The sequence below is a fragment of the Grammomys surdaster genome, unplaced genomic scaffold, assembly GCF_004785775.1.
Source record: "Grammomys surdaster isolate TR1022 unplaced genomic scaffold, NIH_TR_1.0 194, whole genome shotgun sequence".
Taxonomy (NCBI): domain Eukaryota; kingdom Metazoa; phylum Chordata; class Mammalia; order Rodentia; family Muridae; genus Grammomys; species Grammomys surdaster.
This window is the reverse complement of record NW_021604639.1, coordinates 3,749,627-3,765,844: the sequence shown is the minus strand read 5'-3', so window position 1 is coordinate 3,765,844 and position 16,218 is coordinate 3,749,627. Positions and strand designations below refer to the sequence as shown.

General features: G+C 40.0%; 1 protein-coding gene across 1 annotated transcript in view; it reads left to right on the top strand.

The window, feature by feature from the left end:
- The window catches only part of Ero1b (endoplasmic reticulum oxidoreductase 1 beta), a 40,922-nt gene that overhangs the window by 9,795 nt on the left and 14,909 nt on the right, over positions 1-16,218 (top strand). Inside the window, exons 3-8 of the mRNA XM_028769865.1 lie at positions 3,231-3,314; positions 4,359-4,400; positions 5,786-5,868; positions 9,042-9,115; positions 15,586-15,706; positions 15,811-15,857. Coding sequence (XP_028625698.1) covers positions 3,231-3,314; positions 4,359-4,400; positions 5,786-5,868; positions 9,042-9,115; positions 15,586-15,706; positions 15,811-15,857 — 451 coding nt within the window. The remainder of the gene's footprint in view (positions 1-3,230; positions 3,315-4,358; positions 4,401-5,785; positions 5,869-9,041; positions 9,116-15,585; positions 15,707-15,810; positions 15,858-16,218) is intronic.

Genomic DNA, 16,218 nt, shown 5'->3' with positions numbered 1-16,218 from the left:
GCCTGGCATAATTTAGTTTTTATTTTAATTTTTTCTAAAATTTAAACATGGTTTCTTTTTAAATCATGATTCTGAATAGACTATCAGTTCTTTAAATATTTTTGAGGGTGAAAAATTTAGTTTTTGGCAATTATACATTGTCCAAGAAGATAAATTAGAAAATTACAGATTGGGAATCCATCCCTGACCACAGATACAAAGAATATCCAGAAAGGAGTACATGTTTCTTCTCTGTACAGAATCTATGGGAATGAAGTTGGTGGATTTATTTCAAAGATATAATGAAATGATTGGCTATGTGTGTAGATGTTTCCTTCATAATGTTAGATAAATGAAAATGAAGTTGTTACCTTAATATTTTGAAAATGGTTGAACATGCCAGTTTCATACGGTTCAGTCTAATGCAGTAGCAACTGTGTGTGCTGTCAGAGACTGTGCTTTCAGAGACTGTGCTTTCAGAGACTGTGCTTTCATTCAGGATCCAGGTAACATTTCCACTGAATCTGTCCCAACCCTCACTCAGCACACCTCTCTCTGGGACTGCATCTTCTATTTCTGTATCCATATAAGGCCTGACACATTGAGGAATTGAACATTTAGATAAATGGATATCTCATTTAATCTTCATGTGAAATTTTTGTTATTATCCACATTTTTAAATTGAAGAAATAATAGGCCTGGATATCCTAAGTAGGATACTTTTGTTGACTACAAAACAGAAGCTTAAGAGAGGATAATTGAGTAGTTTACAAACTTAAAAGACAAGGTGAAGTAGTACACGTCAGAAAAGATGAAAGGAGAGCAGGCACTAATGGGCATTCTCTTCATCCTAACAAAGCGCTGTGGTGGTTGGATAAAGGACAGCTAGGCAAGTGCTGTTCCACTGAGCTGTAGCATCAGCCCTTCAGACCAAACATTCAGGCCAAATTAACTATTTTCCCCATTTTTCTTGTTCTTTATAAAAGAGTCACATTTCTGGAGGAGCGAATCATGATTGGTCCAGGAAGCCATGTGATACCTTTACCAAAAGAAGGAAGACTACCTTGGGCAACAGTGCTATTCAAAGGAGCACGAGGGATCATTGTTTCTGAAAGGGAAATTAGGAGACTGTTAGAGTAGAAAATGAAAGCCAAGTGAGGCAGAAATAACAATGTGGACAGTCAACGTTTAGAAATGCTCTAAATGATAAGGTTGTTCCATATATGACTAATCTTATTCCTGCCTACTCCCCAAGAGGGTGTAGCCCTGATCTTGCTGATGTCTTCATCTCAGGAGCAGGCAGGTATTTGAGAGAAAGATGCTCCACTTCTAGTTCTGCCTGCCTGTGAGATAAACAGAAACATCAATTCACAGTATACTATACTAATGGGAATCTAAGAGAAGTTGATTTCAAACATACACATACAATCTGGGGATTCTGGGAACAAGGAGCTGGAGATAGAAGCAACCACCTACCTTTGCAGCTAGGCAATTGGTCACACTGATGACTTTGTGACAGCCTCTAGTCTTGGTACTGTGCATTCAGCAGTGAGTAAGACAAGGCTTTTGTTCTGCTTAGGGAGACAAACAATAATTAAGTTGACGTTCAATTGTATTGTCAGATTAAGGTGGCTACTATAGAGAAAACAAAGAAGGAGACACTATAAATGGGGTGAGGATAAGGAATGCAGAGATAGCCTTGCCGTGATGAAATGATCAGGAAAGGATGGTGTTTATGCTAATGTGATATTTGGGCACAGACCTTTCTCTAATGTAAACGTATAAGTGGTGGTGAGATCTGGGAAAAACATTTCAGGAAAGTCGAGTGAATAGATTTAAGAGTTTTGACACAGGAGTAAGCTTAGCATATTTGAAGAATTAGAAGGCAGCTTAGGCCACAGAAAGCAGGTGAATGAAGAGGAGGAGGATTGGAGAGGTAGACAGGGGCCAGCTTTAAAACTGTGAGCACGTACACATGGCACATACACAAATACACAAACACACACAAAAATGATACAGCAATATATTGGGGATTGGTTACATTTGAAGTACTGCTTTAGAGTGTCTAGTCAAGGCCTGCTGCTGTCGAGAGACCTGAGTAAGGTCGAGGAACAGGCCTTCTGTAGGAACGGTAATTCAGACAAAGAGAATGGGCAGTATAGAGAGAGGCTTTGGGGCTTAAGGAGCCTGGTGTATCAAGCAGGGATGCAGTGTACTAGATGAGGTAAGAGAGGCAGACGACAATGGCTACACAGTAGTGTGTGCGGAGCTGCTGCAGGGATGGGTTTGCTCCAAGAGAGCTGGAACTGCACAGGAAGATTCTGAGCAGACACTGCAAAGGTCTGCCTTGGTTTTGATATAACTGTTGGTGCGTGAATAGGTAGTGGTTGAAGGAGGGAAACTATTGCAGACGCTTGGGCAAGAGACATGGTGGAGGTGGAGGCGGTAGAACGCAACGAGAGAGGAAATGGAAAACTCTGGGTTTTAGCTTGGGCAATACATCGGTAAGTCCTGTCAGATTATCAACTTCCTGTTGTATGAAGAATATGGGAATCAGTGTTACCACGTGACCTCTACCCTTATTGTTTATTCTTTTTCCACCAAAAATGGTGGAACTGGTGGTTCTTCATTTTTAGCACCATCAAAGCTCTCCATTGCTGTAGCCAAATGCACATCTCCCCCACCTTTCATTTTCCTACGCTATGGTCTCCTCAGAGGCTCCACCCCTCGGCACTATTACTACAACACTCTGGGTCCTCCTTTGGAAAACGCACTACAATTTGCAATGAGATAAATGTGTGCATATTTGATTTTTCTTTAGTATAAGTCCTAGAAGAGAAGGCTGTTTTTGGCCTTGAGCCTAGCCTGGTGTCTGACAGATAGCCAGTGCTTAGCACGTACTAAGGTAGTTCTGAAGCCCTAAGGCTAAGGTGTTTGGTGTTTGGGGAATGAATGTTAAAGTCATTCTGAAATCCTGCCCAGTGACAGCCCTGCTTCAAATGAGCAGTGATCTTGAATGCTGTCCCTCTTTTGCAATGACAGAGGACCTATAGCCATTTGTTTTAAAAGTTAACACTCCATCCGAATGCCTGCAAAGCTGTAGTCATTTAATATCTGAACTGTGTACACGCCGAAGGGTCAAGCAGCATCTCCCTCCCCATCACGACTAGTCACTGCCCACCAGTGGTATCTGAAAACATTCTATAATTATCATGCCCAATTACTAATGTTGACTTGTTCTTCCTGCAAAGGTTAATCTGAAACGACCATGTCCTTTCTGGGCAGAAGATGGCCACTGCTCAATAAAAGATTGTCATGTGGAGCCCTGTCCAGAAGTAAGAATATGATAATGGGGGGTGGAGAGGGGGCAGACTGGCTTCTTGGCTTTTAAAAAAGTCATAACCTGTTGCCAGTATCCTTGTGTTTGGACTTGTCAGCAGACTCATCAGCTTTCGGCTCTTATGACTAGACTTCTTAAAAGATTGGTTGAGGAGTTTGTGTATCCAGTGGTGTTGGGTGATGGGTTGTGGACTGATTCTAAATCATAGGTCTGAATCTCGATCAGAGGCTTATTCTAGGATTAGACCTACAAGGGCTTTATTGAATCTGCATCTTGTTTCATAGGCAAAAAGGGAAGTTTTGGACCTTAAACTTCACATTTAAAATGGGGATTTCAGTGCATAAAGTAGGAAAATCCAATTAGAGCAGGTTTTCAATGGTTTTTTTTCTTTAAAGGCTATGTTTAATACCAAGAGAGTGTTACATTCCAGGTAGGGGTATGTGTGTGTGAGCCACAATGCTGGCTGGTTCATAGTAGGTTTCTAAATTGAGTGTTCTAATCGTAAGTTCAAATTATCAGTTACTTTCCATATGTAGTGCATTGTAGCCACTTCTGTGATAAAATTCTAGTAAGAAATAAACACAGTGTTTATTTTAAAACTTACAACAGGGACTGGAGAGAGAGCAATTGCAGCTCCTATAGAGGACTTGGCTTTAGTTGCCAGTATTCAAATGGTAGCTGAGAGCCACCCATAACCACTGTTCAGGGGACCCAGTACCGTCTCTGGCTTCCATAGATAGTAGGCAAACACATGGTGCACGTGTGTGTATATGCTGGCGAAGGTCATACACATAAATGTAATTTTTTAAAAGAGAAGTCATAACATAGGAAGCAAAATACATCTGCGTTTGAGACCAGTGTCCTTTTGTTCCCCTCCTTCTCTCTGAGAGTAACCATCCCTCTGATTGTCTTCTCTGATAGTAACCATCCCTCTGACTGTCTTCTCTGATAGTAACCATCCCTCTGACTGTCTTCTCTGAGAGTAACCATCCCTCTGACTGTCTTTTAAGTAATGTTCTTTTTTCTTTTTTTTTTTTAGAGTAAAATTCCAGTTGGAATTAAAGCCGGGCGTTCAAATAAGGTGAGTTACTTTTCTTCCTTGACTTTTTTTTTTTTGGATAGTGGGGACAGTAGAGAGTCATGGGTCTACCTGGGACTATATGGAGGCTCTTGGCCTTGGAGTTCAAAAAGCTAACTCCTGAATCAAGCAGTGAGGTTATGCATGCCTACTGTCTTTTGAAAATATATCTGTTTTCAGAATCTCTAGATAGAAAAACTCAACTGTAATTGCAGCAAAAATACTAGTAACTATTTTAAGTCTTCTGTTTCAGTTAGTATCTGTTAGGTTCAGAATATATTGTATGAAGTATTCCCAAGCTATTTTGAGCCAAGTACTTGGAAATAGTGTTAAGGTATTCATTGTGCTTTTTATTTTTATTTATTTGGGGTAAGCTATGCTCTTAGCTGTCAGGTAACTCTCATCTTGCACGGCTGCACATACATGAAGATTTCCCACTCTCTCTGCCTCCTCCTCCTGCACTGTCTCCCTGTTCTATCCTTCTCTCTCATGTAGTGATGCTCACCTCCTCCTGTGCTGTCTCCCTCTTCTATCCTTCTCTCTCATGTAGTGATGCTCACCTGCACTCCCCCAACCATTCTAATCCCATTTTACTTCCTCCTCCCCAGAGCCGGCCATTTCCTGAAGTGACTTACGTGGTTCTACTCTTATTCCATATGTATCTGTCTATAAGTAACACTTTCAGAGCATGTGTCCTCAGTACAATACTATATAGATTACTTTATGGAAAGTGAAAAAACAATTTTATTAATATAAATGTCTTCAAGTTGGAAATACTTTTTAGTTTGTATTTTGGCTCAATGTTTTTGCTTGTAAGCCTCTGTCTCTGTTTACATATTGGATCTTATGCGTTCCCCCTTTCCAGCTACGCCTTAGTCATTTGTGTGACTAACAGTAGCCACCCTGAATGTGGACATCCCAGTCATTCTGGCTCTCTGCTCTTCCAGGGAAACACTGGCATTCTTGTACCTGGTCTCATTGTGTGCACATGAATGTTTCCCTAGTCCTGTGTATAGAAGTGATGCTGAACCATAAGGCCTGGGTATCTCAGCTTTTTAAAATGATACAATGCACTAAGATATTGTAAAATTAAAAAAATAAATTTGCCTTGGGTTATTGTCTAAGTTGAAGACTGCTGTTCTAAGGATTTATGTGTTTGTAAAACTCTAGATACATATTTATCTAATTTCTCTCCCCAATGACATCATCACCAGTACACTATTGCATTTTTAATGCCTTTGCTCACTTAATGGTAGACATTCATGTCTTTTTTTTTAAAAAAAAAAAAAAAGTCTAGCTGTAAAGATTTTGATGATCGACCATGTCATCATTGCTTGCTAAAGAAGAGCTAATCACTATCATTTAACTACATGTGAGCTTTCTCGTAGTACTCGCAAGCAGCAAACACCACCAAAGAACTGGATGACTGTGAGCAGGCTAACAAACTGGGCGCCATCAACAGCACACTAAGGCAAGTTTACTTGTACTTAGTTTGTTTATGTCAGTGACTTTTTGTGATTGTTTTTTGAGACAGTTTCCCTGTGTAGCTCTGACTGTTCTGGAACTCTGTAGACCAACCTGACTGACATCAAAGATCTGCCCGTCTCTGCCCCCTGAGTGCTGGAATGCACCACCACCACTGCCCAGCTTGTGATTTTGATAGAATATTTTTTACTTAACCATTACATTTTCAGCTAATAAACTTCTAAAAAGAATAATGCCCACAGTTGCATTAACTGTGGTATCCTTTGTCCTATTTTAGCCTCAGCAATAATGCCAGAGGAGGCAGGGCTTTTATGCTTTTCATGAACATTGTGTGGAAGGATCTGAGCCCTTGAATCTTTAACAGGCAGTAATGCAGGCTGTGTATTTGCAGTAATAAAAGTTAAATCATTCTCTGAGCATAATTTAAGTTTCAATTTTTTTTTTCTGATGGCTTTTTACTTCTCTAAACAGAAAGTTGCTTTTGAAGGTCAGAATAATTTATAATCTTAGATTATTGAGTATAAAGTGACTGGGTGTGACTTGTAGTTGGGATGCAATGTTCATAAATTCTTTTAAAAGATCTATTTGTTTAGATTTATATTTATAAATTATAATTGCTATTAAATCATAAAGTTAATGGCCTTTATTCATATCTTTGTTATATGAAGATAATAACCTATATTATTAAAATTTTAATGTAGAAATGTGAAAGGATAATATAAAAACAGCTACAGAATCACTGTTCAAATGAATGTCAACATTTTTAGGTACTGTTTGTTTATGTGGCTATGGCCTGAACCCAGGGCCTCACCTAGAACAGTCAAGTGCTGTGCTACTGAGCTATGTTCCTAGTCCTCTGTATTTTTTGATTGTAAGTTTGCTTTTTAGGCATGAGTTGAAGCAGACTTAACTCATTCTTTTAACTGGTAGACGTTTTCATGTGTAATGTGTTGTACTTTACTTACCTGCTACGATGAGAAGCCTTTAAAATAAACCTTAACTATAATTAATACAGGAACAGTAAGATGTTATCAGAGTGAACTTACCTTTATAGCTGTAACCTAGCAGTGTCCATACTACCCAGAGGACCATGTGAACTTTCCTAGCTGCTACCACAAATAGAATAATATAAAATATTTTCCTTTGTATTTGTGGGTCGGTTTTTGTTTAATTTTTTATTTTTGAGACAGGGTCTTACTTTATATTTATAGCCCTGGCTGATGTGGAACTCACTATGCAGACCAGGCTGGCCTCAACTTCATAGAGATCTGCCTGCCTCTCCCTTCTAAGGCAGAAGTGCTGGGTTTAAAGGCATTCACTACCACACCTAGCTTTCCTTTTTTTTTTTTTTTTCCTTTTGAGATGAGATCTCAGGCTGGCCTGCAAATCATAATTCTCCTTGCCCGAGCCTTCTAAATTCAGGGATTACTGGTATGTGGCATCATAACCATCTTGTGTCTGTCTTCTTTAAAGTATATTTATGGCTTCCTTCATGTTCTTGAATGTATAAACACTTCTTTTTGGTTGGCACATAGTATTCTATGTTATTGTTGGAATTCTATTGATAGGTGTTTTTCACTTAGAAGCCATTTTAGGAACATCTGGGTTGTAAATGTGTACATTTCTAAGAATAATCATAAAAGTGGAGTTAAATACTGCCAAATGGTTTCTCGAAATTACTATAGTAAATTACATTGTGGTTTATAACAATTCATACTTTAAGGCCAGCAAGATAATTCAGTAGGCAAAAGTGCTTGCCACACAAACTTAACAACTTGAATTTGATCCCTGGGATCCATGTTAAAAGCCATGTAATGATGCACACCTGTAATTCTAGTACGACTGTGGCATAATGGGAGGTAGGGCTAGGAGAAAAGGCTGGAAGTCCAGGGCAGCTAGCTGGACTACACATTGGCAACCACAAGGAGACCCTGCCTCAAAACAAGGTAGAAGGAGAGAACTGCCTCCCCAGAAGTTGTCCTCTTACTTCTACATGTGCAGCTTGGCACTGGCATGCCCACATGTGTAAATACACACACACACCATGCATGACACGCATGTGCGCTACACACTGAGAGGAACACAGAGAGGTATCCTAGTTCTGCATTTCTCTGACAATTAGTATTATAATTTTAAACAACTTTATTTTTAAGTCTACTGACAATAACAGTGTGATGTGCATATTTGAAATAGACAACTTCGTGGCTGGACATTTGTACATATGTCACCCATACTTCCCCATCTCACACTTCCTCACAGGTTTTTACCTGTTGTGTTCCCCGCCCCCTTTTGTGTAGTGAATGAAGGATAGCAGCATGAGCTTTTCTAATCATTGTTGCCACTGTGCGTCAAGTAATGAGAAGGCCTGAATACAGATTAGAGCAGATGTGGGGCGGAGATGATTAGAATGAATGTGATTAGTTCTTATTATATCAGAGCTCATTGCTTTACCATAGATTCTTAAAAAAAAAAAAAAACAATGTGGGATGGAATGTAAAATAAATGGCAGACCACACTGGCTGGTGAACTGTGAATCCTGTGTTGGATTGGGAGAGGGGAACAGTGCAGCACCACTCGTGGGTGGTGCACACCTGCAATCCCAGCACTTTGATGGTGAAGACAAAAGCACTGGGAGTTTATGAAGCCAGCCTAAGATACATAACACCACCCTGTTTAAAAAATCCAAGGGTTGGAGAATCAACTGTGTGGTAAGAGGACTAGCCTAGCATGCAGAGTGTGAGCCCGTGCAGCATAAACTAGTCAGTCAATATAATAAAGTTCTTGGTATTTGGGGGTCCTATAACTATAGAAGCAACCTAAATTTAAAGAATTAAAAAAAAACTATTTAAAAAAAAATACTACAATTTATATGTCAGTTGGAATGGTGACCTTGAGTTTTGTATGTGTTATATAATTTGTAAATTAAATTCAAATTACTGATCTAGGGCTAAGAATTATTTTAAACTAGTTAAGAAATATAAACAACCCATGGAAAGTGATAACACTGTTTTTCATGACTTGATTTTATCATTCCTTGATTTAACTACTGCTAGAAATTATGGCATCATCTTCTGAAGAAATTATCTTTATTTTTGTTCACTAGAATACAATGTTAAAATTTTAGCTCCAAATATAATTTTTTTTTATTTCTTCCCATAGTAACGAAAGCAGAGAAGCGTTCATTGACTGGGCAAGATACGACGATTCGCAGGATCACTTTTGTGAACTTGATGGTAATAAGTTGTCACATCCTTTACCCTGAAGCTTTTATAAGACATCTGAACCATTGAAAATATGATCTGAGTCAGTGCTTTCACACTGGGTGTTTCTGGGGAGACATTACTGTTGATGGTGGCATTTATTGAGAGAGTATGTTTGAGGCCCTGTACTAAGGGCTATAGATAGACTATTTCTTTCTGAACTTTACAGCTTTCTTTAGATGCACATTGTTCCATGGATGAGAAACTTGAGCCTCAAAAAACAAATAACTTGCCCAAGATCACATAATAACAAGAGGCTGAGGCGTGATTCAGTCCTAAATATGAATCCCAAACCTGTTTTTAACATGGCAGCATGCCACCTCCTGTGGGCCTTCACTTTAGATCACTTGGTTCTAGTTCTGTGAACAGGCCATGAAAATTTGTCTCGACTCATGCGATTCCCTCCGTACTGGGGAGGACTCTGACTTGATGACCTCATAGCCCTCTTTCCAAGCATCCTTGGAAGGGTGACTGGCAGGGCACTGGCCAGCCAAGTGACTGCCACTTAGCAAAAGAGAATTACCATAATTCAAATTTTCGAGAGAATACTTCCACTGCGCTGTGTATTCAAATCATTCCTTTGACCTCTCTCCACTTTTTACTGTCGTGGTAACTTGTGGGAAGTGGGAAAGAGCGATGAGCCTCGGCCTACACAGATGGGATGGAGTGTGGGAAGCAGAAACTTCCCAAGCCCCTCAGGGTTCTCAGGTGGTGATGCTGCTTTGTAAAGATTTGAAGAGGATTCTCAGATTGTCTTAGTTTTCTATTGCTGTGATAAAATACCTCAACCAAGGTAACTTATAAAAGAAAGCAGTTAATTGGATTTAACAGTTTCAGGCAGCCAGAGTTCATGGTGGTAGAGTAAAGGCATGATGACAGGAATAGCCAAGAACTTCTGTCTTGAACCTGGAACACAAGACAGAGGGAACACCAGGAATGGTTGGAGTCTTGAAAGATGAGAGCCCACCCCAATGACTCACCTCCACCAACAAAGCCACATCTTCTGATCCTTCCAGACAGTTCCACCACAGCCACCATGCCCATTTTAACCAGTTTTTGTTGTTGTTTTTTGTTTTTTGAGACAGGGTTTCTCTGTGTAGCCCTGGCTGTCCTGGAACTCACTCTGTAGACCAGGCTGGCCTTGAACTCAGAAATTTGCCTGCCTCTGCCTCTGCCTCCCAAGTGCTAGGATTAAAGGCGTGCGCCACCACCGCCTGGCTTTTTTTTTTTTTAAATACTGTTTTCATCGGACTTGACTTGCTGGCACACACCTTGAGAGACAAAGACAGGCAGATTTTTTTTTTTTTAAGGCCAGCCTGTTCTACAAAGTAAATTCCAGGACAGCCAGAGCTACACAGAGAAACCCTGTCTTGAAAAACCAACCAACCAACCAACCAACCAACCAACCAACCAACCAACCAGAACATTGGTTTCTTAAATTGTAAATATGGAAGGTATATCTTGTAAGAATATTTGTTTAAGCGGGCTTTTTCACTGAACCCAGAGCTCTCTTAGTGCAGCTACTCCAGCCACATTGCTCCAGGATTCCCTAGTTCTGCCTCCTGAGTGCTGGAATTACATAGGTGGCCACCATTCCTGTCAAACATTTACCTGGGCTCTTGGGATACAAACTCTTGTCCTTATACGTTCGAGGCAAGTATCTTATCCACTGAGACATCTCCCTAGCTCTACTTTAAGATTTTTAAGATGATGAATTTAAAACACTTAGGACTTTTATATAATTCTATACATATGAAACTATGCTACTTACTGTTCCTCTGAATAGCAGTGTCCACCTGTGCCCCAGTGATTTATATCTGCCACTTGTTATTGTTGCCAGGCTCCAGGATCATTGTTTAAGATGTGCCTGTTGTATTAATTTCGGTGAATTAAAATTAAAATCTCAAGACTATTCACTCAAATATATTCATGAAAATACCTGCATGCACCTGTTTCTGATGTCTTCTTGGTGTTACTTTCTCTGTTTGGAAGGAGTAGGTCTGTGGTTTAATACCCACTAACTCAAGCTGCTCTCCGTGTTCCCATGTTAGTATTATGCACAGCTGGCAGCTGCTTCCCTTAGTTCATATTTCTGCTCAGAAGTCACCTGTTTTCCCTCAGTACCACACTGCTGGTTTCTGCCCAGCCCACTTTTCCAACATGTTTCTGAGTACATACAGCCTGTTACTTATGAGGTTTGGTTCGTGTGCTGTCTGCCTTCTTCAGTTAGACTGTGATATACCTGTGGACAAGGGCTTGGCCTTTTGACTCAGAGCTGTATTCTTTTTGTTTTGTTTTGTTTTTTCGAGACAGGGTTTCTCTGTGTAGTCCTGGCTGTCCTGGAACTCACTCTGTAGATCAGGCTGGCCTCGAACTCAGAAATCCATCTGCCTCTGCCTCCCGAGTGCTGGGATTAAAAGTGTGCGCCACCACCGCCCGGCTTCAGAGCTGTATTTTTTTTTTATTGGATGTTTTATTTACATTTCATATATTGTCTCCTTACCCCATCCCCCACCCACCCAGGAACCCTCCCTATCCCCTCACCCCTCCTCCTTCTCTGCGGATGTAACCCCTACCTACCCCCCCACTCCCACCTCCCCACCCTCAAATTCCCTCCCCCTGGGGCATCCAGCCTTCATGAGGTCAAGGTTCTCTTCTTCCACCTATGCCCAGCAGGGCCCTCTACTCTTACATATTCAGCTGAAGCCCTGGGTCCCTCCCTAAGTGCTCCCAGGCTGGTGGTTTAGACCCTGGGAGCTGTGGTTGGTTGGTATTGTTGCAGAGCTGTATTCTTAATGTCCAGAGTTGTGCGTGGCCATGGAAGTTGAATATTGGCTAAATGAACTTGACTTAATAATGTGATGGGTAGGGCATGTTCATTAATACTTTGAAAACATTGTTCAAAGTAATCATTTCCAAATATGGCTGTTATGATGACTTGAGCTTTCTAAACTATGGATTCTCCTTGAGTGTGCAGACCATGCTTTTGTAGTGAATTTGGAACAAATTAGATAAGGTTGGTGATGGACTTATAAGCCCAACCAAGAATCTTAACTTGTTTAATCTGTAACATATGCAACAAGTCTGCATTGTGAGCTGACCCATACTACACTGTATTTTAAGAAATGTGTAGGTAAAGTGACTGGGTTGTGTTTGGTACACTAGAAAATGGGATGCAACCTCATACCACTGCTACTTAAATTAGGACAGTAAAAGGAAAATTCATTTGCAACAATGCTACATTTGAGGGAAGACATATTAATCCAGTTTGATAAATTTGCAGAATTAGGAATCCCAGTCTTTGAATCCTTATATAATAGTGTGGTCAAATAAAAAAAGATATCTTTGTAGGGAGAAGAAAACTTTCAGGGAGAGGGGCATAGGGATTATATTATATTGTGAGAGAATACACTTTCTGTTTGAATTAGATAGGATCGATGTCACAGCTGGCCTAGGGGGAGGATGACCTCGGCGCTGCTATGGGAAGTAGCTCCATCCCTCACTCTGGACAGAAGGAAGTCTTTATCAGTGCAGGTCAGGGCTGGACAGGGTTTCTCAGTAAATGCAAATATAAATTTTGGAGGTTTGGTAGAGTCCACATCTGCGGCATTCTCTCAGTGCTGCCAGGTGACGTGAAAGCAGAACCTGACACGTCATCATCCCTCCCAGCAGCAAGCCACAAAAAGTACGAAAAAGTATTTGAAAAAAGTATTAAAATATTTTTTAAATGAAAGAAAACCAAGAACAAAAGTATTTTTAAGATGTATTTATTATATTTATATGAGTACATTGTAGCTATCTTCAGATACACCAGAATCCCATTACAGATGGTTGTGAGCCACTATGTGATTGCTGGGATTTGAACTCAGGACTTCTGGAAGAGCAGTTAGTGCTCTTAACCACTGAGCCATCTCTCCAGCCCCAAGAACAGAAGTTTTATTTAATGAGTTTTTTAAAAACTGATATAATTGCTTAACACTTTTTAAAAACGTAGTTAACAAGCTGGGCGGTGGTGGCACACGCCTTTAATCCCAGCACTTGGGAGGCATAGGCAGGTGGATTTCTGAGTTCGAGGCCAGCCTGGTCTACAGAGTGAGTGCCAGGACAGCCAGGGCTACACAGAGAAACCCTGTCTCGAAAAACCAAAAAAAACAAAAACAAAAAACAAGAAACAAACAAACAAACAAAAAAACGTTGTTAAGACTCTTAGATGATTTGTGTGTGGGTGATACATCCGTGCTGCTGAGTATCAAACACGGGCTTCACACATGTGAGGCAAGGATGGCTTCATTGTGCTACATTGCAGACCTAAAATATACTGAAAATCATCATGGTTTGATGTCAGACTAACTTTTCTTTATAGTTGCTGAGTGGGTTTTTTCTGGTAAGGAGACTGGCACAAGACCCACCTACACATTCATAGCAGACCCCACACATGATATATACATATATAAGAATATATATGTGTATATATACACGTATACATAGATTTAAAATGAATATGTCTATATATGCATATTTATATCAGAGAATACATTAGTGACATTCAGTGATATTCAGGAAGTTTTATTTATAACCAAATCTGCTTTACAGAGTTTAAAAAATAGCTCAAAGAAATTAAAAATAATGCAACTGGTGCTGGAGACATGGATCAGCAGTTAAGAGCACTGGCTACTCTTACTGAGGACCTGGATTCAATTTCTAGAACCTACATGGCAGTGCACAGCGGTCTATAACTGTAGGGGATCTGACGCCCCCTTTTGGCCTTTTTTGGAATTGCATGATGTGGTGCACAAGCATACAAAATAACCATGATTTTAAAAACGAATGATAGCAGATGTCAGGGCCAGCCCTGCTTATACACTCAAGGCCTAAAATCAGCCATAGGCCTAAAATCAGCAATAGGCCTGTCATACATGTATACTAACACCAAGTCTTGGGTCTCAGTGGAAAAACATTGAAACAGATGGCTATAAGCTAATGGAAACAGGCAGCTTTTGTGGAAATTTACCAGCCTGAGTAGTCATAGACCTTGTAAATAGGTAGCCTTGGCAGACAATACCAACTTAGATAAGGACAAGTGAGTCATAGGCAGAGTCATAGTGACTTGTTCCCTGAACCTTCACCGAGCTGATACCCGGTTCTGATGATATCTGTATTCCCCCTGATCACCCACACTCCAGTGTCATTCCCTTCTGTACATCCTGCCTTCCTGAGTTTATAACCCCTGTGTGAATGAATTACGATTTGAGAAAAAATAAATTATAAAAAAATAAATAAATTAAAATGAATGATACAGAAATTAGAAATAAAATAAGAGAAGGCCATTCTGTTCCTGTCCTGGCCTCTGCTCTCTTGAAGTATACTCAGTAAAAAAAAAATTGTCTTTTTATTACTCTGGAAAAATAGAAATTAAATAGTACATTTTAACAATTCTTGTTTAATTATATATATTTGTATATGCATGTATACATGTATATGTACATACATACATCTCTATATATGTGTATAGACATACTTTTTTCCTCTTAAGCTTGTGTTTGTTTAAAGGTAATAAGAACCAGAACTTCACAAGTACCTCACTTAGCTCCTTCCTGTATCCTTACTCCTAAAAAAAACAATGCTTTTTAAAAACCTGTTTCTGAACTTTTATTTTTTTATTAGGATTTTTTAAATGAATGGTTTCAAGTCAAATTAAACTGCTTGTGAGTTTTTGTATATCCAATTGTAATTGTTTCCTATGCCTAAATGTATGTAATGAAATAGCTTTGTGATTAGAGATAAGATCTTACATTCTGTAAATTCTTGTTTCCATTATCTCTGTTGTATTCAATCCATTTAATAAGACAATTTGTGGTCACCTTTTTATCCTCCTGATAAGTCATGATAGCAGCAGGTAGTCCTTGAAGGGCATGGGCCAGGTTGCCTGTTTTTCCTATGATTATGGGGACCATAGTCAATGAATATCTAATGCACTGTGTTCAGTGACAGAAAAATACATTATCAAGTAGGAAAGGAAGAGGAAGTTTAATGACCAAATTATTCTGTGGAGAATAATGGAAAATCTTTGTAATATAAGATGTAACAAAATAGTGTTTCTGAGTCTATGTTGAGATAGAGAAATTATAGAAAGAAAAACAGTCACATAAATCTGATTTATTTCTTTTTATTCCTGGGTGGTTATAACTAAGGTAGAGAATGTCACATTACCTGAGTGAACTTTGAGAAGCCAAAGAAAGGGAGAAGTTGTTCTTTCCTGTCCTGAGTAATTTGTCCCAGTTCTACAAACTCAAGGTCAAGTGCCGTCACAGGGACTAAGCACTCAAGCATGTGAGGTGGAGGTGACTTGAACCAGGACCTTCCCTGGTTGGGAGTTACTGCTTCGTGACGCCAAGCTGTAGGTGAGTAGTGAGGTGAGCGGCCTTACCACTTGCTCCTTGCAGATGAGCGATCTCCTGCTGCACAGTATGTGGACCTGCTGCTGAACCCAGAGCGGTACACCGGCTACAAGGGCTCCTCAGCATGGAGGGTGTGGAACAGCATCTATGAAGAAAACTGCTTCAAGTAACTGAGGGCCGGAGGGGGAGAGGCAGGTGTTTGTTTATGTTGGAGAAGGCACTCCATCTAAGCTAAACCATTTTACAGGTGAGCTTTGTGCTCTTTTTCAGGCCTCGATCTGTTTATCGTCCTTTAAATCCTCTGGCACCCAGCAGAGGTAGGTTTTCCATACGTTTCATGCTTTTTCAAATTGAAGAAAAACAAGCAACAATTTTATATTTCGCATAATTTTAGTGATTAAGGCAAGCCAGAGTTGATAGGCTTGGATGTCTTCTGGAGTTCAGTGCCAGGTCCTAAAGTAGGAGCTTGGAGTAGGGTAGATAAGAAGATGGGAGTGATCTATGCATACCCCAGATTTCCTGAGAAATTCAAACTCTAGAGGCCAGGTCCTGCCCTCTAACAGTAAATTAAGAAGCCAGAGAGTGAGGACCCTGTCTCCATGCGTTTAAACACTAGTTCAGTGACTCGACCTTCCTAATGCTGGAGCCTTTTAATATAGTTCCTCATGTTGTGGTGAT